This window comes from Saccopteryx bilineata, chromosome 3, assembly GCF_036850765.1.
Source record: "Saccopteryx bilineata isolate mSacBil1 chromosome 3, mSacBil1_pri_phased_curated, whole genome shotgun sequence".
Lineage (NCBI taxonomy): Eukaryota > Metazoa > Chordata > Mammalia > Chiroptera > Emballonuridae > Saccopteryx > Saccopteryx bilineata.
In genome coordinates, this window is record NC_089492.1 from 281,869,321 (window position 1) to 281,896,680 (window position 27,360).

A 27,360-nucleotide genomic window follows, 5' to 3' on the forward strand; every position below is an offset into this window, starting at 1 on the left:
GAACCTGGGTCCTCCGCATCCCAGTCCGACATTCTATCCACTGCGCCATCACGTGGTCAGGTTGTTTTGAAGTTTTTTAAGACTGGAAGTTTGGGGGAAATCTAAAGGGATATCTCTAGAATATTTGTCAGCTTTTCCAGGCGTACCCTTTCAGGGTTGTGTGGTCTCTACTGATTGGTCAGTGCCAGAGCAGGGGATCCTTAGTCACTGCAGCTGGTGCTGGAGTCACCCTCCTGGATTTGCTACTTTTCTGGACCTGGAGCTGAAAGACAACTGAGCCCTAGATGCAATTGCTAGGAGGTGACCTTCGGTGTCTGGCTGTAAATTGTTCAGCCGGTTTGTCCAGCTCTGTCTCACTTTCCCTGTTCCACTGACCAAGGGGTTTTCCTAGCTTCTTACTGTCCTGCCTCATTCCAGAGGCCACTGACCACGACGTCAGAGCACTGGGTCCGTGCTGTCAGGGCTACACGCATCTGTGTGTAGGTGTGTCTGTGGGTCATGCTGTGAGGCTTCCCGGGCCTGGGTTATGCCTTTGCCATTTCTCTGGCAGTTTAGAGGCTATTTGTGCATCACTGTAGAGTCTCCCTGTATCCACACATATCTCTGCGGGGCATATCTGACCACATTGCTCTGGGCAGGTGTGTCTTCCATCTTTGACATATACTAAACAGTGCCAGGCACTGTCCCAAGTGCTTTACATGCTTTTTCTTTCCCTTTTCTTTCTTTTTTTTTTTTTTAACATTTTTTTTATTCATTGATTGAGGGGGTTTTTTTTTGGTTGTTTTTTTTGTTTGTTTGTTTGTTTGTTTGTTTGTTTTACAGGGACAGAGATTGAGTCAGAGAGTGGGATAGATATGGACAGACAGACTGGAATGGAGAAAAATGAGAAGCATCAATCATCAGTTTTTTGTTGCGATACCTTAGTTGTTCTTTGATTGCTTTCTCATACGCGCCTTGACCATGGGCCTTCAGCAGACTGAGTAACCCCTTGCTCAAGCCAGCGACCTTGGGTCCAAGCTGGTGAGCTTTTGCTCAAGCCAGATGAGCCCGTGCTCAAGCTGGCGACCTTGGGGTCTTGAACCTGGGTCCTCCGCACCCCAGTCCGATGCTCTATCCACTGTGCCACCGCCTGGTCAGGGCATTGATTGAGTTTTAAGTGAGAGAGTAAGGGGGAGAGAGAGAGAGAGAGAGAGAGAGAGAGAGAGAGAGAAACAGGAACATTGATCTGTTCTTGTATGTGCCCTGACCAGGGATCAAACATATTGATGTTTTCTTTTTTTTAATATATTTATTTTATTGATTTTTTTTAGAGAAAGGGAGGGAGAGAACAGGAAAGAGACAGGAACATCTGTTCCTGTATGTGCACTGACCAGGGATTGAACTGGCAACCTCTGTACTTTTGAATGATGTTCTAACCTACTGAGCTATCCAGCCAGGGCTTAACATGCTTTTTCATATGTGATCCTCAGAACAACTCTATGAAGTAGGCATTGCTAATGTCATTGATATCCTATAGGTTAAGAAATGAGCCCTGCACCCCCATAAAAGAAAAAGAAATAATGCCCAGAGAGGTTAACTGACTTGCCCAAGGTCACACAGCCTGGAAGAGATTGAGGCCACCTTGCACCAGCATGCATAGTCTATAACCACTATGATAGACAGCTGGGGCTGACTCCAAGTGTGCAGCGTGTAGTGGGTGGGTGGGTGGGGGGTTTGCTGTATCTGTGTTTCTAAGTGTCACACCTCTTCTGTTTGTGAATTGGTATGGAGTGGGAGGCGTGTTGCGTACTTGCTTTGTGTGTCTCAGGATTTCCCTGTATGTGTCTGTATGTTCGTATGTCTGAGGGTTGTCGGGTCGGATTCCCTGAGTGTTTGTCCGAGAACTGTCGCGGCTCTGTCTCTGCGCATGCGTTGAAGGAAGCTCAGACTACAAGTCCCGGCAGCCCCGGCGGCGCGGCGGGTGGACGTGCGGCCGCAGTGGGCGGGCGGGGTTTGGTTTCTCTCAGAACTCGACTGCGGCACCTTCCCGAGCGCTCGCTGCTGCAGGTGTCTGGGCCGCTCGCCGCGCCTCAGCCGTCCGCCTCGTGCCTCCGCCGCGGGGCGTTGCGACGCCCGGGTCCAGGCCACGGGCCGCAGCTCCGGGGCCGGCGATGAGCGCGAGGAGCCAAAATGAGCGCAGGTGAGTGCGCGGCCCTGGCCAACCATAAACCGGGCGCGATCCCCGGGCCGCCCGTCGTCACAGTCGCCATTGGGGCAACATCCCACCGCGGAGTCACGAGCCAGGCGAGCGACTCCAGGGACATCCCCGTGCCCGTCAAAGGTAGTCAGCCCTGGGGCCCTTTCCACACAGGGCAGGAGCCTGGGGATGGCGCCGCGCAGAGCCGTCTCCTCCCTGTCTACCGGCAGCCCTGGGATATGAAGCTCCCGGTGCCTGTGCAAGGGTTCATTGGAGACCCGCTCCGGGACCTCGGGCTGTCTTTTCTCTTGTCTGAAATAATGAATGGGGTCGGAGAAGCCTTGGCTCCTGAATTCCTAGATCAGCGTCCTGAGGCACAAAACGCCTCTCCCGTCCCCTGCCTCAGGCCCCCAGAGGAAGCCTGTCAACACCCAGGTCCAAGAACCACACCTTTCATATTACTCAACACCGGCATGGAGACCCATCCTTTCCAGAGTCTAATTTAAATCCCTCCTGCTGAGAAGGAGGCCAATAGACCTTTCCTGTTCAGAGGGGTCTCATCTCCATGTGAGTCACGCATCCCCCATACCTCAGCAAAAGGCCCACCAGGGCTTGAGCACCCTCTCTGCAGCTGCAGACCCTTGGGTTCAGGTCTCTCCTTCCCCATCATCTGCCCCCTCAGTCCCCATCCCCAAAGTCGAGTGCAGTGGTACCCAACCCCCCGGGGCCGTGGACCTCTATCGGTCCGCAGAGAAAGGATAAATAACTTACATTATTATCGTTTTATTTATATTTAAGTCTGGATGATGTTTTATTTTTTTTTATATATATATATTTTTTTGCATTTTTCTGAAGCTGGAAACAGGGAGAGACAGTCAGACAGACTCCCGCATGCGCCCGACCAGGATCCACCCGGCACGCCCACCAGGGGGCGACGCTCTGCCCATCCTGGGCGTCGCCATGTTGCGACCAGAGCCACTCTAGCGCCTGGGGCAGAGGCCACAGAGCCATCCCTGGCCATCTTTGCTCCAATGGAGCCTTGGCTGCGGGAGGGGAAGAGAGAGACAGAGAGGAAGGCGCGGCGGAGGGGTGGAGAAGCAAATGGGCGCTTCTCCTGTGTGCCCTGGCCGGGAATCGAACCCGGGTCCTCCTCACGCTAGGCCGACGCTCTACCACTGAGCCAACCGGCCAGGGCCGATGTTTTATTTTAAAAAAATGACCAGATTCCCTCGTTACATCCATCTAAGACTCACTCTTGACGCTTGTCTCATAAGTTCGACAATTATATTTTAAAATACCACAGTTTTTACGCCGGTCGCATAATTTTATTTTATGCATTTATCTGTCCCACCCTAAAGGCCGGTCCGTGAAAATATTTTCTGACATTAAACCGGTCCGTGGCCCAAAAAAGGTTGGGGACCACTGGTCTACTGTGCACCCACCATGAGGGAGGGGAAAGGCTGAGGAAAGATGGCCCCTGGCCTCCAGATCCAAGGATGGGGCGCTACTGACTGATTATCCCTCATCCTCCTAGCCTAGCAGAGGAGAGGAGCCCCTGGCTTAGGGGAACCACCGCGAGGGAGGAGGCAGCACTGCCTCCCTGGGCAGCTGCTAGGTCACCAGCGGAAGCTGGGGGCTTCCGCAGGAAACAAGAGGTTCCCAGATGGCTTTGCCTCCAGCCTCTGTTCTACAGTGCCAGTAGCATTGCCCCGGAGCTGTGGAGTCAAGCTGGGTTCAAGTCCAGTCTCAGCTGCAAAAAGCTGTGTGGCTTTGGACATGTAAATCAACCTGTTTGGGCCTCATTTTAAATGGGGATTCTAATCCATGCTTTTCACGGGTGGCTGTGAAGAAAGTGTTCATTCAGACCCACTCATTTCCAGCTTCTCCCATTTCAAGGTGCCTGACCCTGGACAAGGGACATGGAAGCTTTTGTTCCTCAGTTCTGTCAGCTCTGAAATGGGGATAGTAGTCCTTTCCTCGGAGGGTTGTGCACGCAGAGCAGTTGCTTTTATTCAGAAGAGCAATATAATCATCACGAAAGTATTCTCGTTCCACTCAGCCTGCGTGAACCTGCTCGGGGCTTGCCTGAACTGGCCATACCAGAGAGATCAGACACTGCTCTGCCCATCCTGTGACATCCTTGGGGACACTGAGATGTGAAGAGAGATAAATAAGCACATCAGAGTGTTTGTGTCATACAGGAGAGAATGCCCTGGGCTTGACTTTGTGGGGGACTAGGGTGTCCCACAGATGTGACTTCCTCCTCCTAGCTCCTCTCCTTTCCTGGTTCCCAAGGTTGACTGGGAGAGCATCCATGTAAAATGACAATGGCTGCTGTGTGATAGATCCTGGGGGCAGTGAGCAAGTGAGGGTGGCACAGGATGGTCACCGGCAGAGCCCTGAAGGCCTGACCCAGAGGCAGGAGATGGACATAGTGATGCCTAGTCCCATCACATCCGTGCTGTTGTGTCAGTGAGATAGATGTGCAGGAATTTATTCACTCATCCAGCAAGTGGTTCCAGAGCCCCAGCCATGTGTCGGGCACGCTGAGCAGGGTGGCCAGTTACACCCATGCAAGCCTGATGTTGCTGGGTTAGATCAGATCAGCGCCAGCAAAGTGACAGTTCGGGTCGGCCCAGCATGCTGCCGATGTCCTCTTCCCCAGTGAGCTAGCTCTGTCTGGTCTGAGGGCTTTGAGGCGTTGGGTGCACATGGGAACAGTGGCCCAGCTGTGAGTTTTCAGGCTGAGTGACAGGAAAGTGGAGGGGAGCCTGAGAAATGGGTCAGAGCAGAGTTACGCCTCCCTGGCAGGGGAACTGGCAGCCAGCAGCCTGTGTATGCCCAGGCATCCAGAATCTCCTATGCCCCGGGTGGCTCACACTTCCTCCTGTGCCAGCTGCTTCCGGATTATGATCCTAGACTTGGGAAGTGGAAGCCCAGAGAGACTAAGGCACTTACCTTGCAAAAAAACAAACAAACAAAAAAACTACAGCTTACTTGTAAGAGAGCCAGGAGCCTAATTACTATGTAGATCAGGGGTCCCCAAACTACAGCCCGTGGGCCACATGCAGCCCCCTAAGGCCATTTATCCGGCCCGCAGCACTTCTGGAAGTGACCTCTTTCATTGGTGGTCAGTGAGAGGAGCATAGTTCCCATTGAAATACTGGTCAGTTTGTTGATTTAAATTTACTTGTTCTTTATTTTAAATATTGTATTTGTTCCCGTTTTGTTTTTTAACTTTAAAATAAGATAAGTGCAGGCCCTGGCCGGTTGGCTCAGCGGTAGAGCGTCGGCCTGGCGTGCGGGGAACCCAGGTTCGATTCCCGGCCAGGGCACACAGGAGAAGCGCCCATTTGCTTCTCCACCCCCACCCCCTCTTTCCTCTCTGTCTCTCTTTCTTCCCCTCCCGCAGCCAAGGCTCCATTGGAGCAAAGATGGCCCGGGCGCTGGGGATGGCTCCTTGGCCTCTGCCCCAGGCGCTAGAGTGGCTCTGGTCGCGGCAGAGCGACGCTCCGGAGGGGCAGAGCATCGCCCCCTGGTGGGCTTTGCCCCTGGTGGGCGTGCTGGGTTGATCCCAGTCGGGCTCATGCGGGAGTCTGTCTGACTGTCTTTCCCCATTTCCAGCTTCAGAAAAGTACAAAAAAAAAAAATAATAATAAGATAAGTGCAGTGTGCATAGGAATTTGTTCATAGTTTTTTTTTTACAGGCCGGCCCTCCAGTGGTCTGAGGGGCAGTGAACTGGCCCCCTGTGTAAAAAGTTTGGGGACCCCTGATGTAGATGATGACGTGATGGAGGAACTCTGGTTAGGAGCATGGACCCTGGAGTCAGTCACACTGCCTAGCTCCAAATCCCACCACTTGCTGGCTGCATGGCCTTTGGGCCACTTACTGCACCTCCCTGGGTCTCAGTTTCCTAGTTTGTAAAATAGGGATAAAATTAGTACCTGCTTCAGGGGAATAAATGAATTAACAGCTATAAAGCCCTTGGAGCAGGGCCTAGGGCCAGGCGTCCCCAAACTACGGCCTGCACATGCAGCCCCCTGAGGCCGTTTTTCCAGTCCCCATCGCACATCTAGAAGGGGCACCTCTTTCATTGGTGGTCAGTGAGAGGAGCACTGTATGTGGCGGCCCTCCAACGGTCTGAGGGACAGTGAACTGGCCCCTTGTGTAAAAGTTTGGGGACCCCTGGCCTAGGCTATGTCAGCCCCTTATAACCTGAGGAGCTCTTTCCCCCTGTACTCCAGAAACATCCAGACAACAGCTGCAGGGCATGAGAAATTACCCATCCTGCCCCACTCAGAGAGCTGGTCTCCAGGGTGGGTGAGGGACTCTGGCACAAAAGACAGAAAGGACTCCAGGAGCAGATGGGGCTGCACCTTTGAAGTGAGGCAAGAAAAGGGCTGTGGCTTGTTGGTGGCCAAGGACCTGAGAATTCAGGTTGCCAGAAATACTGTGTCAGTTGTCCTGAATGTCTGCTCCTCTGCGTCTGGGCCAGGAGCCAGTCTGAGTCCCCTCTCCGCTCCTGGGCTACACCAGGGGGTAAGGAGCCTCAGCTCTTGGCTATGTGCTGTCCTCAGCAAAGGAGGGAAATGAAGCCTCAGCAAGCTTCACTCGCAGGCTGGACTTGGCCAGGTCTAGAGATGGAAAGGGACCACCGCAGCTACCCGGGCTGGGTACTCAGTGAGCCCCAGGGAAGAAGAGCCTCTGGCTTTGAGCGTTGCAGGCTGTGTGTGTGCATACACGTGTCTGTGTCTCTGTCTTTCTAGAGCTGGTGTCTCCATTTCTTTTCTGAGTCACCTAAGTGGACAGAGCAGTGATGGGCTGTAGGTGGGGCTTGGGCTAATTTGGTTTTTGAGTTACCAGGGTGAGAGAGGTTTCAGGGGGTATAGGGCATGTGTACTCTTCTCTGAAAGTACCCACATGGGCCCCAAAAGCACAGGATCCTGGGCTCCAAGTTCCTGGCTTCACGAGATACTTATAGGTCTTTGTGTCTCTGAGCCTCAGCTCCTGCATTTGTATAATGGGAAAAATGAGCCCTATCACCATGTTCCAGAGGCTTAAAAGAGTTACTTTGTGTGCAGGCTTAGAGTGGCTCTCATCACCTGGGAAGTGCTTAATGGATGTTGGCTGCTCTTATTATGGTCATTACCATAGTAATTATTATCACCATCATGAGGCAAGGAGATGTGGGGAGCTGGGATAGGAGACAACTACTTGGGGATGCATGACCCCAATCCTCAAGGTATTCCCAGGTGGTAAAGCAGAGGGATTAAAACCCTCCCTGGAGTCTGCCTACCAGGGTTGGCATCTCTGCACTACTGTGTATTTGTTGTGTGATCTTGGGCAAGTTACTTGACCTCTCCAAACTTCATTTTCTTCTATAAAAAGGGGATAAACCGCCTGACCTGTGGTGGCACAGTGGGATAAAGCGTCGACCTGGAAGTGCTGAGGTCGCTGGTTCGAAACCCTGGGCTTGCCTGGTCAAGGCACATATGAGAGTTGATGCTTTCAGCTCCTCCCCCCTTCTCTCTCTCTCTCTGTCTCTCCTCTCTGTCTCTCTGTCTCTGTCTCTCTCTCGTCTCTTCCTCTCCTCTCTAAAATGAATAAATAGCCCTAGCCGGTTGGCTCAGTGGTAGAGCGTCGGCCTGGCGTGTGGGGGACCCGGGTTCGATTTCCGGCCAGGGCACATAGGAGAAGCGCCCATTTGCTTCTCCACCCCCACCCCCTCCTTCCTCTCTGTCTCTCTCTTCCCCTCCCGCAGCTGAGGCTCCATTGGAGCAAAGATGGCCCGGGCGCTGGGGATGGCTCCTTGGCCTCTGCCCCAGGCGCTAGAGTGGCTCTGGTCGCGGCAGAGCGACGCTCCGGAGGGGCAGAGCATCGCCCCCTGGTGGGCAGAGCGTCGCCCCTGGTGGGCGTGCTGGGTGGATCCCGGTCAGGCGCATGCGGGATTCTGTCTGACTGTCTCTCCCCGTTTCTAGCTTCAGAAAAATTAAAAAAAAAAAAAAAAAAAAAAAAGCTCACCAGCTTGGACCAAAGGTCGCTGGCTCGAGCATGGGGTTACTTGGTCTGCTGAAGGCCCGCGGTCAAGGCACATATGAGAAAGCAATAAACAACTAAGGTGTCGCAACGAAAAACTAATGATTAATATTTCTCCTCTCTCTCCGTTCCTGTCTGTCTGTCCCTATCTATCCCTCTTTCTGACTCTCTCTCTGTCTCTGAAAAATAAAAGGGGGGATAAACCTGACCAGGCACTAGCACAGTGGATAGAGCGTTGGACTGGGATGCAGAGGACCCAGGTTCAAAACCCTGACCTCACTGGCTTGAGTGGGGGCTCATCCAGTTTGAGCACGGGGTCGCTGGCTTGAGCCCAGAGGTCACTGGCTTGAGCCCAAGGTTGCTGGCTTGAGCAAAGGGTCACTTGCTCAAGTGTAAACACCCCCACCACCCCCGTCAAGGCACATATGAGAAAGCAATCGATAAACAACTAAGAAACTGCAGCAAAGAATTGATGCTTCTCATCTCTCTCCCTTCCTGCCAGTCTGTCCCTATCTGTCCCTCTCTCTCTGTCAAAAAAAAGGGGGGGGGTAATATTTATGCTTACTTGGCAGGGTTGTTGTGTTACTCATGTAAAAAGAGCCAGGAGCAGAGCTTGCACAAGCCCTCAGGAAAGGTTGACTTTTACGGGCTGCTGTTGGGCTCAGGGAAGCTGCGAAGCCCAAGTGTTTGGGAACAGAGTAGCTGAGAGGCTGGGATGTTGTGACAGTGGCAGCTGCCTGGGACACCCTGGGCTTGTTGGGTGGAAACTTTTAGGCCATTCAGGCCTCTGCAGGGCTATCTTTGGGGAAGGAGAGAGAGGGAACCCAGAAAACCAGCAAGCTGTCCCCCCGCCCAGCTGTCCTACCCCCCACCCTTCATAGTGAAATGTGCAGCACTTCGGCCATTGCTCCAGCTGGGCTGGAAGGGGAGGGTACCGTTTTGTCTAACAAGTGCTCAGGCAGTCTGAGGATCACAATTGGAGGAACCCCATCAGAGGCAGCCCAGGGGTAGGAACAGTGAGCCCAGCCCCTTCAGGTTCCCAGAACACCCACTATCGGCCACCCTGCTAGGCCACAGCTGCCCAAGCAGGGAGGCAGGAGAAAAACAAAATTTCTTCCAGCCCACCCCCAGTGGCTGGGTTCCTCCTCTCCTGGCCCATTCTACCTTTGGAGCGGGGCTGCCCTCAAAGGCAGGCCTGACATTTGATCAGTCCCAACTGGACTTCTCACCATCTCCTGGCTGCCAGGCCTGTGCTGGGCTGGAACGAGGATAAACAGTTGATCCTGCCCTCAGGGTGGGGACAGATGAACAGGTGGGACACAGAGCTCCCAGGAGGCTAACAGCTGATTGTGTGAGCATTGTGGAAGCTCAGGGTATTCTCCAGGCCCCGTTCCCCCAATTTTGCACCCACACCTGGTCAGAAATACCAGACACACAGGAAGCAGGACACTGGGAGTGAGAACAAGCAGACCAGCCAGATAAGAAGTCCAGGAAGACTGGAACTATAGGTTGTATCACACCAGCTTATAAGAGGATGGTGCTCAGCCTGACCTGTGATGGCGCAGTGGATGAAGCATCGACCTGGAACGCTGAGATCACTGGTTCAAAGCCCTAGGCTTGCTCGGTCAAGGCACATATGGGAATTGATGCTTCCTTTGCCTCCTCCCGTCCCCCCCCCCTCTTCTTTCCTCTCTAAAATAAATAAATAAAAGAAAAAGATGGGCCTGACCAGGTGGTGGCGCAGTGGATGGAGCGTCGGACTGGGATGCAGAAGGACCCAGGTTCGAGACCCCGAGGTCACCAGCTTGAGTGCAGACTCATCTGGTTTGAGCAAACAGCTCACCAGCTTGGACCCAAGGTTGCTGGCTCCAGTTGCTGGCTCCAGCAGGGGGTTGCTCGGTCTGCTGAAGGCCCACGGTCAAGGCACATGTGAGAGAGCAATCAATGAACAACTAAGAAGTCGCAACGCACAACGAGAAACTGATGATTGATGCTTCTCATCTCTCTCCGTTCCTGTCTGTCTGTCCCTGTCTATCTCTGCCTCTGAAAAAATAAATAAATAAAAAGATTTCCTTCTTTAAAAAAAAAAAAAAGGCCCTGGCCGGTTGGCTCAGCGGTAGAGCGTCGGCCTGGCGTGTGGGGGACCCGGGTTCGATTCCCGGCCAGGGCACATAGGAGAAGCACCCATTTGCTTCTCCGCCCCCCCCCCTTCCTCTCTGTCTCTCTCTTCCCCTCCCGCAGCCAAGGCTCCATTGGAGCAAGGATGGCCCGGGCGCTGGGGATGGCTCCTTGGCCTCTGCCCCGGGTGCTGGAGTGGCTCTGGTCTCAGCAGGGACGCCCCGGAGGGGCAGATCATTGCCCCCTGGTGGGCGTGCCGGGTGGATCCCGGTCGGGCGCATGCGGGAGTCTGTCTGACTGTCTCTCCCCGTTTCCAGCTTCAGAAAAATACAAAAAAAAAAAAAAAAAAAAAAAAAAAAGATGGTGCTTGTTATGTTTAAAGAAATATGAGAAGGAAGAGCCCCCTGCCCCCAAATGACCTTTTTTTCTTCTGTCCACAGACAGCAGCCCTCTCATGGGCAGCACGCCTTCCAGCTATGGGACCATGACTATAGAGACATCCATAGATCCCCTCAGCTCCTCGGTTTCATCCGTGGTATGTGAGCAAGAGGGGGGCAGTGGGACTCACACGGGAGCCCACCCAGACCCTTGGCTCCCCTCCTCACGCCGCCCCTCCCTGGGCCCTGTCTCCCCTGCATCCACAGAGGCTCAGCGGCTACTGTTGGAGTCCATGGAGAGTTATAGGCTATCACGTCGTGATCTGGATGATGGCTGGGGTCCCCTTGTTGGTCTTCCGCTGGAAGCCGGCATGGGAGGTTTGGCTGCGATTCCGGCCGTGCAGCCTGGCCCGCGCCGAAACACTCGTCATCGAAATAAGAGACAAAGAGGTGAGAGGCCCAGCCAGGGCAGCCTGGGGCTGGAGAATGGTGGTATTGATTGGCTCAGAGTTGGCAGGTGGAAGGTACTCAGGTTCTCAGGCCAGCCTAGCCGCTAATTTTCTGTGGGACCTTGCACAGCTTATTCTCTTCAGACCTCAGCTTCCCATCTGAGCAGGGAGGAGAGGGGCAGGTCGGATGGCTCCTGAGGAAGTCATCTATATTCTTGGTCCCTTCCTCCTCTGGCAGGGGCTACCTGGCTGTGGGGAGGAACCTGGGAGGGGAGGGGTATCTTCCAAGACTGAGGCCACACCTCCATGTTCCAGGATAGTTCGTGGCAGCGCTACACTGTCCGGGTGCAGACTGAGGCCATCGGCGAGGGCAGGCAAGGCAGCCCCATCGCTCCTTCCCAGAAGCCCGTTCCCGGCCTGCCACCAATGGAGGCTCTGGCCCTGGTGCCTCCCATCCCAGGGACAGAGGGTGGCTCTGTGGGGAGGGGGAGGTGCTGGGGCAGCTCCCAGAGCCCTATGGTAACTCCCATGGCCCTCTGCAGCCTGGAGCCGCCCCCACCGGCCCAGGCAGAAGACGGCCGGAGCCAGGCTGCTGTGGGGGCGGTACCAGAGGGTGCATGGAAGGACACCGCCCAGCTCTGCAGGCCTGAGGAAGCAGTGAGTGGACAGGTAGGTTCTGCCGTGGTCTTGCCCCTTTCTGGGCCTCCCTTTCACCATTCTGTATGGTGGGAGTTGGGGCGTGGGCTCCATGTTTTCCAGACACCTTTGGTTCTGTTGTCCCAAATGTCTGGGATGCTGACTGACCACCTTTACGCTCCTGTCCTGTGGCTCCTGTGACACTGGTCCCGGCCCCGCCCCACACGAGCACTCCCCTGCGTCCCCTTGAGCCCAGCCTCTCCTCTCCATCCAGCAGCGGGTTCTGCGGTACTACGTCTTCCAGGGCCAGCGCTACATCTGGATCGAGACCCAGCAGGCCTTCTGCCAAGTCAGGTAGGGGCAGAGCTGCGGCTCACGCCACCACCCACAGCGGTGCCACATCAACCTCAGGTGGTAGGGATGGCAGGAAGCTGCCCAGCCTGGGCTTCCTTTCAGCTCTGCGCCTTGGCCTCCTGTAGTCACGGGCATGTTACTGGGTCTCTGTAAACAGGGCGTGAAGAGACTCCCTGCCTCCTGGGGTTATTTCGAGGGAAGTATGTAAGCGTTGTGTAAAGCTCGGCACAGCTTCTAGCCCCGGAGGGAGCACTACGCCCTAGGCTCAGACCATCTGTTCGGGGTCTGCTCCCAGCTGCGCCACCTCCAAAGAGCCTGAGAAATGGGAGCTCACACACGATTCTGAGCCTCAAGAAGCCGACCCTTCTCAGGGACTCAAGTGCAGAGAGTTTACATGGAAAGTGATCACAGGAAACATTGGGGAAGTGAGGTGGGACAAGCAGGCTGCCAGGGTGGTGGTTTTCATTAGCACCTGGAGCTCAGCTCACTCGGGTGCCCTCGCCCACAGAGTGAGGGGCCAGGTGTGCATCACCTCCCCACCACTGTTGGCTGTGGGCTACTCCCGGGGACACGGCCTCTTCTGTGCTTTGTGGGCAGAGCGGGCTCCTGCAGCCAGGAGAAGCCACAGGTAAAGACGTGTTCGCAGCAAACCTGCGTCGTGCAGAGGCAAGGCCAGGGGATGTGTGGATGGCGCCAGCAGCCTCTGCTACATAAGAACAGCAAAAATCACTGAACTTTACACGGCTTACCTCATTTAATATACCTGTTGCCCTGTGAGATAGGCACTGTCACCATCCCCATGCTGCAGATGAGAAAACTGAGGCACAGAGAGAAGTGACTTACCTAAGCAGTGGGCAGCAAACTGCTGCTCGCGAGCCACATGCGGCTCTTTGGCCCCTTGAGTGTGGCTCTTCCACAAAATACCACGTGCGGGCGCTACCTCGATAAGGAATGTACCTACCTATATAGTTTAAGTGTAAAAAAATTGGCTCTTAAAAGAAATTTCAGTCGTAGTACTGTTGATATTTGGCTCTGGACTAATCAGTTAGCCACCACTGTGTCCTAAGGCATCATTGTGGCTGCTGTCACTATTAAATGTTATCAGCTCTCATTGTTCTCTTGCTGAGATGGTTTGGGCCCAGTCAGAGGAACCAAAGGAGAAAGTTAAGGCCAGAGTTAGTGAGGGACCTGCTTGTTCCTGGGAGCTTAGAGTGGCAAAAGTGGGCCAAAAGGGCTAAGGGGTGCAGAACTCGGGCCCCATCACCGACACACGTCCCCTTCCCACCCTTCCCAGCCTGCTGGATCACGGCCGCACATGTGACGACATCCACCACTCCCGCTCCGGCCTTGGCCTCCAGGACCAAACTGTGAGGTGTGTGCTGCCCTGGGCCGGAAGTGCCCTGAGAGCTGGGGGCGCCTGTATTGCCCCCCTCCCCGGCTGTTGCCATCTTTCAGTCACCTGCCTACTCTGGGCCTTGATTTCCTCAGCTGTGAAATGGGGAGCTCTCCAGAGGGTCCTGCTGCCACAGCCCCCTTTGTCTGATGGCTTTGCCCCTTCTCCTCCTACAGGAAGAAGATCTACGGCCCCAATGTGATCAGTGTTCCGGTCAAGTCCTACCCCCAGCTGCTGGTGGATGAGGTAGGCTGTCCCTGGGCTGCATCCCAGCTCTGGCCTGGGCTAGCTATCTCACCTTGTCTTCTCTGGGCGCTTTACAACAGCAGGCCACAGTAGTCATCCTAGACCCAGCCCCAGTCAGCTCAGAGTGAGGATTGGAGGTTCTGGTCCAGACTGGGGCCTGGGGGCCAAGAGGTGAACCCGCACGGCCTGGGCCCTGCTCTGTGCCAAGAGCCTTGTTCCAGAGTCCAGGTCCTTCCCATGCAGTGTCCCCTTCATTCTCCCACAGCCCCGTGAGTAGGGACTAGGAGTGGGGACCCTTTGTTCACATATAAGGAACCCAGGCTTCTGATGGGGTGTGGCATGGCCAAGGCCCCACAGGGATGAAGCCAGTGGCCCTGACACACCCAGAGTGAGTGCACTGTTACCATCCAGCCCTCTGAGCCACGGCGGACACTTCTGAGAAGCAGAGGGGTCTTGGAGTCTGGTCCAATATAAACCCTATCGGCCACTTGGCAACTCTGTGGTTTTAGGCAAGTGATTTAACCTTCCTGTTAAATCATCTGTACAGTTTCCTCATCTGTAAAATGGAGATGATGGTAGCATTGTCTATGGAATTGTCATCACCATTGTATAACAGTTAGATGAAATGCTTCTCAGGGCCTGGACAGTGAATGCCCGTGTCCTCTTTATTTATTTATTTATTTTTTAATTATTTTTTTTTTTTTTTTCTGAAGTTGGAAATGGGGAGGCAGTCAGACAGACTCCCGCAGACGCCCGACCAGGCTCCACCCAGCACGCCCACCAGGGGGCGATACTCTGCCCATCTGGGGCGTTGCTCTGTTGCAACCAGAGCCACTCTAGCGCCTGAGGCAGAGGCCATGGAGCCATCCTCAGCCCCCGGGCCAACTTTGCTCCAATGGAGCCTTGGCTGCGGGAGGGGAAGAGAGAGACAGAGAGGAAGGAGAGGGAGAGGGATGGAGAAGCAGATGGGTGCTTCTCCTGTGTGCCCTGGCCGGGAATCAAACCAGGGACTCCTGCACGCCAGGCCGACGCTCTACCATTGAGCTAACCGGCCAGGGCCCATGTCCTCTTTAGAGCGAAGAGGAAGGTGGGGTCTGGAGGGATGCCTGATGGGACCTCCGGGAGAAGGGCTTGGCTGTGGTCCTGTGGCCCCTGCAGGGCTCCCCGCGGCTGGGCTTCCCTGGAGACCAAGCACCCTGACACTGCCTCCTGCCCCTCCCCCAGGCACTGAACCCCTACTATGGGTTCCAGGCTTTCAGCATCGGGCTGTGGCTGGCTGACCACTACTACTGGTACGCTTTGTGCATCTTCCTCATCTCTTCCATCTCCATCTGCCTGTCGCTGTACAAGACCAGAAAGGTGGGTGCTGTGAGGTGGGGAGGGTGGGTACCCAAGGAGGCCCCCACCCACCCACTTTCTGCTCATGTCCCTGCTCACAGCAAAGCAAGACCCTGAGGGACATGGTGAAGCTGTCCGTGCGGGTGTGCGTGTGCCGGCCTGGAGGAGGTGAGAGCTGGGGAAAGGGAGCAGGGGAGGAGGCTGTGGGGCACCAGGCTGTGCTGAGGCTTCCACTTGCCCACAGAGGAGGAATGGATTGACTCCAGCGAGCTGGTGCCCGGAGACTGCCTGGTGCTGCCCAAGGAGGGCGGACTGATGCCCTGTGACGCTGCCCTGGTGACTGGCGAGTGCACAGTCAACGAGAGCTCTTTGACAGGTCAGCCCGGGCCTCTGGCCCACGGTCTCCTGCACCCTCCCTTGCACCCTCCCCTGCATCCTTCCCTACATCCTCCCCTGCATCCTTCCCTGCACCATCCCCTGCATCCTCCCCTGCATCCTTCCCTGCACCCTCCCCTGCATCCTCCCCTGCACCATCCCCTGCATCCTCCCCTGCATCCTCCCTTGTCCCCTTCCCTGCACCCCTGCATCCTCCCCTGCATCCTCCCCTGCACCATCCCCTGCATCCTCCCCTGCACCATCCCCTGCATCCTTCCCTGCATCCTCCCCTGCACCATCCCCTGCATCCTCCCTTGTCCCCTTCCCTGCACCCCTGCATCCTCCCCTGCACCATCCCCTGCATCCTCCCCTGCACCATCCCCTGCATCCTTCCCTGCATCTTCCCCTGCATCCTCCCTTGTCCCCTTCCCTGCACCCCTGCATCCTCCCCTGCATCCTCCCCTGCACCATCCCCTGCATCCTCCCCTGCATCCTTCCCTGCACCATCCCCTGCACCCTCCCCTGCATCCTCCCCTGCATCCTTCCCTGTACCATCCCCTGCACCCTCCCCTGCATCCTCCCCTGCATCCTCCCCTGCGCCCTCCCTGCACCATGACGCTCAGCTTCACACCAGAAGGTTCAGTTGAGGTTTTCTTTCCTTCTTGCTCTCAGCTCATGATCCTGGCTTCAGCACTCACTAACTGTGCACCCCTTGGGCCCTCAGTAAGAAATAGCCACTCTGCCTGGCAGCGGGCTCTGGGCTTTACAGTGGTTAAGCCCCCTCTTTTTTTTTATTATTATTATTTTTTTTTTTCTGAAGCTGGAAACGGGGAGAGATAGACAGACAGACTCCCGCATGCGCCCGACCAGGATCCACCCGGCACACCCACCAGGGGCGATGCTCTGCCCACCAGGGGGCGATGCTCTGCCCCTCCGGGGCATCACTCTGTTGCAACCAGAGCCACTCTAGCGCCTGGGGCAGAGGCCGAGGAGCCATCCAAAGCGCCCAGGCCATCTTTGCTCCAGTGGAGCCTTGGCTGCGGGAGGGGAAGAGAGAGACAGAGAGGAAGGAGAGGGGGAGGGGTGGAGAAGCAGATGGGCGCTTCTCCTGTGTGCCCTGGCCAGGAATCGAACCCGGGACTTCTGCACGCCAGGCCGACGCTCTACCACTGAGCCAACCGGCCAGGGCGTTAAGCCCCCTCTTGTCAATATCTTTATTGGTTTGAATTTAAAAATAATCCAGCTTGTTATAAGAGAATTCCAATAGGAGAAAGCTTTCTGCATCCTCTCTCCCCTTCTGTACGGCTCCTGGTGACCGAGTGGCTCGCACACACAACCTCTCAGCAGTATCTCACAGTGCCTTCTGCCTGTTCCCTCCCTGAGCCTCTGTGTCCCTCTGTAAATTGAGGGCAATGATTTCTTCACATGGCTATGAGAGTTACATGAGATCTAGGGCCGATGAAACAATACTTGGTCTTGGTGGTGGGACAGAGGTGCGTGGAGGCCCTCGTGGGCCTCACACCACGTCCCTGCCAGGGGAGAGTGTCCCAGTGCTGAAGACGGCCCTGCCGGAGGGCGCGGTGCCCTACTGCCCAGAGACCCAGCGGCGGCACACACTCTTCTGCGGGACCCTCATGTTGCAGGCCCGGGCCTTCGTCGGACCCCGTGTCCTGGCAGTGGTGACTCGGACAGGTAGGACTCAGGGAAGCAGGGAGAGCTGCCAGGCCCTGTACCTAGAAGAGAGGTGACATGGGGCAGGTTGGGACCCATCTCTGCTGCTGCCCTGCTTGGTATTGGCTGCAGTGGGCAGGGATGCAGCGGCAGGAAAGAGCCCACCTCCTGGGAAGGGAGCAGTGCTGTGCGTCAGTCCCCCCGATCCATGGTGTCAATTACCTGCAGTCAGCTGCTGTCTGAAAATGTTAAATAGAGAATTCCTGAAATAAATGGAAAATTCCAGAAGTAAACGATTCGTTAGTTTTAAATTGCATGCTGTTCTGAGTAGCATGTTAAAATCTTACACCATCCCACTCTCCCACGGGAGACCGAGTCACCCTCTGTCCAGCATGCTTGTGCCTGCATTCTCCCAGCCGTTAGACCGGCTATAGACCGGCCGTCGAGGCGGCGCCCTGCTTGTGTTCAGGTCCCTTATTTCACCTAATAATGGCCCCTACGTGCAAGAGCAGTGACGCTGGCAGTTCGGACATGCCACTGAGAAGCTGTAAAGGGCTTCCTTTAAGTGAAAAGGTGAGCACATAGAAGGGGAAACAGTAGATGTAGTGTTCAGGCTCCCTCAGGGGTCTCCGAACATGACCCCCATCGCTAAGAGGGGACGACTGTACAACTTCAGCAGGTTCTTGCCAGGTGGGAGTGGTAGCCAGTGTCACCCGATCTGACTTACGAATTGACTTTTTAATGAACTCTACGAGGGCTGGACAAGGCCTGTGGGCTATCATATGTGACCCCAAACTGGGTGATTTTTGTAAAATTTTTACTGCCTGACCTGTGGTGGTTCAGTGGATAAAGCGTTGACCTGGAATAATGAAGTCACCGGTTTGAAACTCCAGGCTTGCAGGGTCAAAGCACATGCGAGAAGCAACTACTGTAAGTTGATACTTCTTACTCCCCTCTACCCCCTCCTGTCTCTTCTCTCTAAAATCAATAAATAAACCTTTTAGAAAACTTTTATTTATTGACTTGAGAGAGAAACATCAATTTGTTCCACTTATTCTTTTTGTTGTTGTTGTTACAAGAGACAGAGGGACGGATAGGGACAGACACAAAAGGAGAGAGATGAGAAGCATTAATTCTTTGTTGCAACACCTTAGTTGTTCATTGATTGCTTTCTCATATATGCTTTGACCGGGGGGCTACAGCAGACTGAGTGACCCCTTGCTCAAGCCGGCGACCTCGGGGTTTCGAAGCTGGGTCCTCTGGGTCCCAGTCCGATGCTCTATCCACTGCGCCACCACCTGGTCAGGCTGTTGTTCCACTTATTCATTCATGCATTCACTGGTTGACTCTTGTATGTGCCCTGGCCGAGACTGAACCCGCAACTTTGGTGTGTTGGGATGACTATCCAACTGAGCTCCCTGACTAGGGCCAAGCCAGGTGATTTTTAACCATGGAGCATTATTTCTTAAAACCCCAGAGATGCAAGTGGAGTGGATAGGGGTTGGGGAGACCCATCTTGGCCTTCAGCATCCCCTGCCTCATTTTTCCCATCTTCTCACAGGGTTCTGCACAGCTAAAGGGGGGCTGGTGAGCTCCATCTTGCATCCCCGGCCTGTCAACTTCAAGTTCTACAAACACAGCATGAAGTTTGTGTCTGCTCTCTCTGTGCTGGGTGAGTGTGCACAGTACCAACTCTGCAGGGTCCCCAGGCCCCACCCGAATCTCGCTGAGTCCCTTGCTGTCTCCCCAGCTCTCCTCGGCACCATCTACAGCATCTTCATCCTCCACCGAAACCAGGTAAGGCTTGGGGGTTGTGGGGGGCTGCGGGGAGGAGCCCAGGCCCATCCAGCCCGTCCCGTGGCATTCACGGTGCACCCTACCAGGTGCCTATGAACGAGATTGTGCTCCGGGCGCTGGACCTGGTGACTGTGGTAGTCCCGCCTGCCCTGCCTGCCGCCATGACCGTGTGCACGCTCTACGCCCAAAGCAGGCTGCGGAGCCAGGGCGTCTTCTGCATACACCCGCTGCGCATCAACCTGGGGGGCAAGCTCCGGCTGATGTGCTTTGACAAGGTGGGGGCCGTGGGCGGGGCCAGTGCCACCGGGCCGTTGGGGGCGGGGCCCAGCAGCACAGCTGGGCCTCCAAACCTGCATTCTTCACTCAGCAACATGGACCGAGGGTCTACTGGATGCTAGGCCCGGTCCTGGGGCAGAAACTCTCAGAGGACTGACCCTCCCCCAGCTACCACCCATCAGGCTCACGGTCTGGCAGATAAAGTGTCTGAAGTTATTCGTTTGAGAGTCAGTGAGGGCCTACTGTGCACCCAGTACTGCTGGGGACCCATCAGTGACCCACATGGAGATGCACCCTGGGGGGGGGTGTACGCCCACCCCCACCAGAACGGGAACCAGGGAGCACAGAGCCACTGGTGCTGATGGGTTTCAGGAAGGAAGCGAACCGGGAACTTGGGGTGGCACATGGAGGTCGCTCCCTGAGACAGAGGGCAGTCAAGGAGGCCCTCTCTGAGCAAATCCCTGGGTGACCTCAGTACGGGGTAAACCACGTGGAAATGGGGCAAGACTGGGTCAGGGAAGGAACCAGTGGGGCCCTTGGAGGAGTAGACTGTGTTTTGGGCTTAAGGAGCAGTGGGGAGGAGTTTAGATGTTATTCTGAGGGCAGAGGGGGCCGTGGAGAGTTTTGAATAGAAAGGGTGGTGCATGATCTGATTCACAGAGCCCCCAAGCTAGCAAAGCAGCCAGACATCAAACATGGAAGCGTAGGAAATGCAGGCATTCTTTCATTCATTCGTGGAAGCGTAGGAAATGCAGGCATTCTTTCATTCATTCAGTATTCATCCAAAAATAACATTGAGCACGTGACCAGATGCGTGACCAGACCTCTCCCTAGCACTGCAGTGAACAAATGATAGAGTGCCAAAGAGGTCATGATGGGAGCCCAAAGCCAGCACCACCTGACTCAAAAATAGGGTTAAGGAAGACTTCCTGGAGGAAATCATTCCAGAGAAGAGAAACAGCAGGGATTGGGGAGGGCCATTTGGCAGAGGGAACGTGCAAAGGCCGAGATACAAGAGAGGACCTCTTCTGGCTCCTGAGGTTCCCGTGGGACCCACCTAGCCTGGGATGTGGGCACCCGACCCAGGAAACCACAGCTCATCCCAGGCCTCTTCACCGGCCTGCCCCCTTGCCCCCTGCAGACAGGCACCCTCACTGAGGATGGCTTGGATGTGATGGGTGTAGTGCCCCTGCAGGGGCAGGCCTTCCTGCCACTGGTCCCAGAGCCCCGCCGCCTGCCCACGGGGCCCCTGCTCCGAGCACTGGCCACCTGCCACACCCTCAGCCGGCTCCAGGACACCCCAGTGGGCGACCCTATGGACCTCAAGATGGTGGAATCTACTGGCTGGGTGAGGAGGCCAAGCAGATCAGCCCCCTGTCTCTGGCGGCTGAGCCCTAACTAAGCCCACCTGGTCTTCATTCTAGGACTTCCAGTGTGGTCTCTATTATGCCCACCGTCAGTAGTAACGATGCCAAGGCCTCATGCTCGGCACCTACCCTGTGCCAGCACGCTGTTGAGCATCTCTTGTTTCCTGTGCTCCTCCCTGTAGCCCTCAGAAGGAAGCTTAAAGCCTGCTTCACGGGGAGGAAACTGAGGCTGAGGGAGATTTATTCCGAATCTCCCTCCAAGGTCACTCAGCAGCTTAAAAGTGGCAAAGCTAGAGTTTGAACTTGGGTCCATCTGAGTCCAGAACCCACATTCTTCTCTTCTGTCCAGTCTCCCTTTAAGGAAGTCTTTCATCAGTCTAACTCAGATCTCTCCTGCTGCCTCTCTCCTTGGGCCAAGGATTGGCTGCCCCAGGCCAAGCCAGCACCTAAGCCCTCTGATGCCAGTCTTCTCTGCCTGCCTCCCAGGTCCTGGAGGAGGGGCCGGCTGCAGACTCAGCATTTGGGACCCAGGTCTTAGCAGTGATGAGACCTCCAGTTCAGGAGCCCCAGCTGCAAGGCATGGTAAGCTGAGAGTATGCCTGTGGTGGGGAGGGGAGCTCACCGGCCAGCCCCTCAGCTGCCCCTCCAACCCTGCAGGAGGAGCCCCCACGGCCAGTGAGCATCCTCGGCCGCTTCCCCTTCTCATCAGCTCTGCAGCGCATGAACGTGGTGGTGGCATGGCCAGGGGCCGCTCAGCCTGAGGCCTATGTCAAGGGCTCTCCTGAGCTGGTAGCAGGCCTCTGCAACCCTGAGACAGGTGACGCTGGGGCCCGCCCCAGGGGCCGGCAGCGTTGGCACAGAGTGGGGTGGGCCCCCGGCCTCTGTCCCTCACCCACTGTCTTGCCCCAGTGACATATGCCTCTGCCTGGCAGTGCCCGCCAACTTCACACAGATGCTGCAGAGCTACACAGCCGCTGGCTACCGCGTTGTGGCCCTCGCCGGCAGGCCGCTGCCCATCCCACCCAGCCTGGGGGCAGCTCAGCAGCTGACCAGGTGGGCCCTGGGCGCTGAGCCTCCACACGGGCACAAGGAGGCCTGTGCGCAGGCAGAGCCCAGAGCTGGGGGGAAGGGACCGTGTTCATTGAGTGACTTCGGACCCACCCTTCAGGGACACTGTGGAGCAGGAGCTCAGCCTCCTGGGGCTGCTGGTCATGAGGAATCTGCTGAAACCACAGACAACACCAGTTATCCAGGCTCTGCGGAGGACCTGCATCCGCACAGTCATGGTGACAGGTACCAGGAGGTCCCGGCAGGGCAGAGTGCCCCCTCCTGGGCAGAGTTAGGCACCTAGCAGCACTTCCCAGGGCACCTCCTCAGGCCATGTCCTTGTCAGACATGTCATGGGTCATCACAGTATCCCTCCCAGATGGTCATTGCCACCCCATCTGACGGGAAGTGAGGCTTGGGAGCAGAGTGGCCTTCAAAGAGCCCATGGGTGGTTTCGGGAAGCCTGGGCTCCAACCCGACTACTCACCTGGACCTGGACGACCTCTCTGGCGTCCAGTTTCCTCTGAGAAATGGGGAAAATTCCATCAGCCTCAAAGGTTATCACAATTCCTAGAGCAAGAAAAGAAAGATTCTATCTAGCCAGGGTGACATGGAGGAGCTGAACGGGTCTGCTTCCTCTTTGTCCTGCTCCCCCCCATCCACATACTTTCCAGCCAAGTCTGACAGCACTAAGTAGTATATGTGGGGCTCGAACCCACGCCCCCAGTTTCCAAGGCCTTTGATGCCTCAATCTGTAGATGAGAAAACTGAGACTCAGGGACGTGGATAGTCTGCCTGAGCCCTTTCAGTCATGGCAGATGGAGTCTGTCCGGCTTCCGTTTCCATCTGTAAGCGTCAGGGTGAGGACGGCTGCCTTGGATAGAGCCAGACCCTGACCTTGCCGCCTGCCTTCCAGGGGACAACCTGCAGACTGCAGTCACTGTGGCCCGGAGCTGCGGCATGGTGGGCTCCTGGGAGCGTCTGGTCATCGTCCGCGCCACTCCCCCTGATCAGGGCCAGCCTGCCTCCCTCGAGCTCCTGCCAGTGGAGTCCTCTGTGGCTGTGAATGGAGCTAAGGTGAGGCTGACCCAGAGTTCCTGCCAGAGGCACCACCAGTATCCCCACCCGTCACCTGATCCAGGCCCCAGTTCTCTCGTGTGGGCTAAGGGAGCTGAGCTTCTTGGGCCCCCAGGATCCTGACCAGGCTGCAGGCCGCACCGTGGAGCAAGACCCTCCATCCAGCCACCTGGCGCTCAGCGGGTCCACCTTTGGCGTCCTTAGGAAGCACTTCCCCAGGCTTCTGCCCAAGGTAGGGCTGCCCGGCCCCTTTGGCCACCCCACTCCTCCCCTGGCCTGCTCTCTCCTCTCAGCTCCCCACCCCCATCCTGTGGCTGCCTCAGCCCCTCCCCTGTCCCTGTGCTCCCAGGTCCTGGTCCAGGGCACCATCTTTGCCCGCATGGCTCCTGAGCAGAAGACAGAGCTGGTGTGTGAGCTGCAGAAGCTTCAGTGAGTGCATGCAGGCGAGGGCCCTGGGTGCACTGCTGTCCGGAAGTTCCTGCCTTCGACCTCAGGCATTAGAGAGCCATGACCCTCAGAGAGGACCCATGCAGGGTCTCCTGGGGCGATCATGCTAAGGTCATGGTTGCACCCATTTACTGAGTACCTGCTGTGCACCAGGCACCATGCAGGCAGTAGGGATGCAGCCAGCCCGGTTTCTATCGGCAAGCCCATGAAGTGGGTGGGCTTCCTCCCCAGATGGAGGCACCTCACAGGCTCAGAGCCAGCTCATGAATGCGGGCCATGCCTGCCCACCTCTCTTTGTCAGGTACTGTGTGGGCATGTGTGGGGACGGCGCCAACGACTGCGGGGCCCTGAAGGCAGCAGACGTGGGCATCTCACTCTCCCAGGCCGAGGCCTCAGTGGTCTCGCCCTTCACCTCGAGTGTGGCCAACATTGAATGTGTGCCCATGGTCATTAGGTGAGGCAGGCAGGGGCCCATGGGCGAGGGGTGGCCCATCAGCCAGCCTAGGCCCCCTAACATCCACACCCTGCTACCCAGGGAAGGCCGCTGTTCCCTTGACACGTCCTTCAGTGTCTTCAAGTACATGGCCCTGTACAGCCTGACGCAGTTCATCTCTGTCCTCATCCTCTACACGGTGGGTATCGCAGAGCTCCCTGCACAGTCGTGCCTGAGAGCAGGCCCGTGCCCGGCCCCGGGTGACACTCAGCATTATGGTCAGGAGCCCGCAGGCTCTGGAATAGATGGTGTGGCCTCAGACCCTGCTCTGCCACTTTGTAGCTGTATGGCTTGGGTGACTCCAGAGCCTCAGTGGCCGGGCTGCTAGGAGATGATGAGAGCCAAGGGCCTGCAGGTCCTCAGAAACAAGATCCCGGTTCTGTGCTAATGTTTGCCCCTGTCGTCCGGAGCTCCCCGTCTGCAAGGGACACTGAGACAGCGCCCAGGCCAGGGGAAGGAGGTGGAGGCGGGATTGGGACAGTCAGGACCCCTGCCCCTTTCTCTTGGATCCTGTTTCCCCACTTGGAGCATCTCACTTCACCCCGTCTCCTCAGAACACATGCCACTGGCCCCCACAGAATGCAAGTGACACCTGCAACAGTGCAGACCCTGTACAAGAGTCTGTTCTGCTTCCACCTGAAGTCTGGGGCTTCCTGTGGGCCGGAACTGTGCCTTCCATTAACCTAGGGGCTCCACAGGCAGAGCCCAAGTCTCCCGCACAGGCTGGGACTTCCCTGCAGGTGGGGGGACCCGCCCCATCACATCCGGGCCTCCCAAGGTTAGCAGCGTGCCTTCTCCCTCAGATGGAGAGAGGGGCTCCCGCAGGGTGGGGCAGGCTAGGGGCCACCTTTCCTTCTGCCCTTCCTCCCTTGCCGGCAGATCAACACCAACCTGGGCGACGTGCAGTTCTTGGCCATCGACCTGGTCATCACCACCACAGTGGCTGTGCTCATGAGCCGCACGGGGCCGGCACTGGTGCTGGGCCGGGCGAGGCCGCCAGGGGCACTGCTCAGCGTGCCTGTCCTGAGCAGCCTGCTGCTGCAGGTGGCCCTGGTGGCCAGCGTGCAGCTAGGGGGCTACTTCCTGACTGTGGTTCAGCCCTGGTGAGTCGGGAGCCCATCTCCCAACGCCACCCCTACCCTGTCCTGCACATACTCACTCCCTGACCCCCGGTCCCCGTGCCCTCAGGTTTGAGCCTCTGAACAAGACTGTGCCCGCACCAGACAACCTGCCCAACTACGAGAACACGGTGGTTTTCTCTCTGTCCAGCTTCCAGTACCTCATCCTGGCCGCAGCTGTGTCCAAGGGGGCGCCCTTCCGCCGGCCTCTGTACACCAATGGTGCTGCTGCGTGGGGGGCTGGGGGCGGGCACAGGGAGGGGAGAGGCTTCGGGGGCTGGGGCCTGCGGGGAGTCCCTCCCAGCTTGTGTGTGAGTATGTGGGGGTTCCCTGGCCTGACAGACTCCTCCACCCCCAGTGCCCTTCCTGGTGGCCCTGGCACTCTTGGGCTCCATCCTGGTGGGCCTCCTCCTGGTCCCCGGCCTCCTTCAGGGGCCGCTAGCGCTGAGGAACATCACCGACACCTGCTTCAAGCTGCTGCTGCTAGGCCTGGTCGCCTTCAACTTCGTGGGGGCCTTCATGCTGGAGGTGAGGCCCACCCCGAGTCTGGTTTGGAGGGCTCTCTGTGGGTGGGACTTGGCCATAACCACGCCCTCTGCACTGTGCCTGTTCTCTGCAGACTGTGCTGGACCAGTGCCTCCCAGACTGCCTGCGGCGGCTGCGGCCCAAACGAGCCTCCAAGAAGCGATTCAAGCAGCTGGAGCAGGAGCTGGTAGAACAGCCCTGGCCTCCGCCCACCGGGCCCTGGGGGTAGTGCACCCTGTCCAGCACTCTGGGCCCTGGATCTCCCTGCCTCTGAGCCACATACGACACCACCACCACCACTACAGCCCTGACATTGGTGGTTGTCACACTGCTGCCCCAGTCTATCCAGCCTTCCTGCCGCCACCTGGGGATGCTATTAATAGTCCCCCTTTACAGACACCCCACATGGAGACGGCAGCCACCGACCCCACTCCAAGCCGCTGTCAGTGTAGCAAATAAAGTCATTATTTTACTGGCTTGGCTGTGCCTATTCCCTATGTGGTACTGTTGATCCAGGTGCCCGGCTGGCAGCCCCGTCATGTGTCAGCTCCTGGTGGCCCCCAGATCGTGTTAGACAACCCCCCTCTCTGAGCCTCTGTGTCCTCATCTGATAGTAATATTTCTGGGTTGAGCTTTTGCCTGGTGCTCTGTTGAGCGTTTTATAGCATTTTCCATAATCCTCACAACAATGTGGATTACTGTCCCCGTTGTACAGATTCAGAAACTTGGGCTCAGAGGTCACACAAGTGGTTAGAGGTGGGACCAGATTGCTTTGACTCCGGCACCCATTCTTAGCCCTCCCACCTTCCTGTGGAACTGGAGAGGGAGGTGGCAGATACTCATTTGAAAAACCAGTGCTGGGGAACAAAGGATGCATGGAACATACAAAAGTCCCCTCTCCACAGGGGATACCCCCCAAGTGGATGCCTGAGACTGCAGATAGTACTTAACCCTATATACACTTTTTTTCTATACATAACTACGGTAAAGCTTATAAACTAGGCATAGTGAGAGATTAACAACAATAATAAGCTGGAACAATTATAACAATGTACCATAATAAGTTAGGTGAATGTGGCAATAAGTAAAATAGGCTGACGTGAACACAAGCACTCTGAGACAGTAACAGTGGGTCTGAACCCAGACGGCTGCTAGGTAAGGGCAGAGTGTGCAGCAGGAACACCACGGACAAAGGGTGGTTCTTGTTCAGCTGGATGGAGAGAGTTGATATCATGCTACTCAAATATGCAATTTTACTTATTTATTTTTTATTTTTTTTTACAGAGGCAGAGATAGACAGGGACAGACAGACAGGAACGGAGAGAGATGAGAAGCATCAATCATCAGTTTCTCGTTGCGCGTTGCGACTTCTTAGTTGTTCATTGATTGCTTTCTCACATGTGCCTTTGACCTTGGGCCTTCAGCAGACCGAGTAACCCCCTGCTGGAGCCAACGACCTTGGGTCCAAGCTGGTGAGCTTTTTGCTCAAGCCAGATGAGCCCGCGCTCAAGCTGGCGACCTCGGGGTCTCGAACCTGGGTCCTTCCACATCCCAGTCCAACGCTCTATCCACTGCGCCACCATCTGGTCAGGCTCAAATATGCAATTTTAAAGCTTAAAATTATTTCTGGAATTTTCTATTTACTATTTTCAGACCACAGTGTTCCACAGGTAACTAAAACTGTGGAAAGCAAAACCACAGATTCGGGGAGATGTTGGAGACTGCAAGCTGACAGGGTCCTTGCGGTTTAGATTTTGGGGGGACAGGTGTGGGGGACTGGCAGTAAGCTGACAAGATCTTCGCTGCCCATCCCCCCACCTCACTTGATTAAGTTATTAACAGCTAAGTTCTTCCCCATAATCTGATTGTTTAAGTTGGTAAAGGCAATTTGCATGCCCTTCACATCTCCGTGCTGGCTGTTTCTTCTTGTCATATCCCCCATATCCTTCGGAGAGACTAGAGGCAGTTTTCTTTTTACCCTTTGTTTTGTGAAGTTAAGATGTTATGCAGGCCTGACCAGGCGGTGGCGCAATGGATAGAGCG

The 27,360-nt window shown here is 56.1% G+C and overlaps 1 protein-coding gene across 6 annotated transcripts; it reads left to right on the forward strand.

Annotated features, from left to right (window-relative positions):
• The first annotated feature begins 1,996 nt into the window (after window positions 1-1,996).
• Window positions 1,997-25,794, forward strand: ATP13A2 (ATPase cation transporting 13A2). Of its 6 annotated transcripts, none has more exons than XM_066270320.1 (29): window positions 1,997-2,179; window positions 10,772-10,866; window positions 10,976-11,158; window positions 11,473-11,531; window positions 11,700-11,826; window positions 12,068-12,147; window positions 13,442-13,519; window positions 13,717-13,786; window positions 15,011-15,145; window positions 15,226-15,292; window positions 15,369-15,500; window positions 17,036-17,191; window positions 18,732-18,842; window positions 18,921-18,967; window positions 19,054-19,242; window positions 20,385-20,591; window positions 21,097-21,192; window positions 21,268-21,427; window positions 21,543-21,663; window positions 21,779-21,903; window positions 22,574-22,734; window positions 22,850-22,966; window positions 23,084-23,163; window positions 23,483-23,635; window positions 23,717-23,813; window positions 24,554-24,777; window positions 24,863-25,014; window positions 25,151-25,320; window positions 25,412-25,794. In XM_066270320.1, exons 1-29 carry the CDS (start codon window positions 2,170-2,172, stop codon window positions 25,544-25,546), a joined length of 3,537 nt encoding a protein of 1,178 aa, XP_066126417.1. In that variant the 5' UTR covers window positions 1,997-2,169; the 3' UTR covers window positions 25,547-25,794. The 6 variants fall into 6 exon arrangements, with proteins under 6 accessions (XP_066126417.1, XP_066126419.1, XP_066126418.1 ...); XM_066270322.1 differs by having other exon boundaries at window positions 15,038-15,145; XM_066270321.1 differs by having other exon boundaries at window positions 12,071-12,147.
• The last annotated feature ends 1,566 nt before the right edge of the window (window positions 25,795-27,360 follow it).

Excerpts from the sequence above, each read along its gene's own strand:
- ATP13A2 (XM_066270320.1), top strand. Across the intron at positions 10,867-10,975 it reads GCTCCTCGGTTTCATCCGTG|AGGCTCAGCGGCTACTGTTG; the intron begins GTATGTGAGCAA and ends CTGCATCCACAG. Across the intron at positions 12,148-13,441 it reads CAGGCCTTCTGCCAAGTCAG|CCTGCTGGATCACGGCCGCA; the intron begins GTAGGGGCAGAG and ends CACCCTTCCCAG.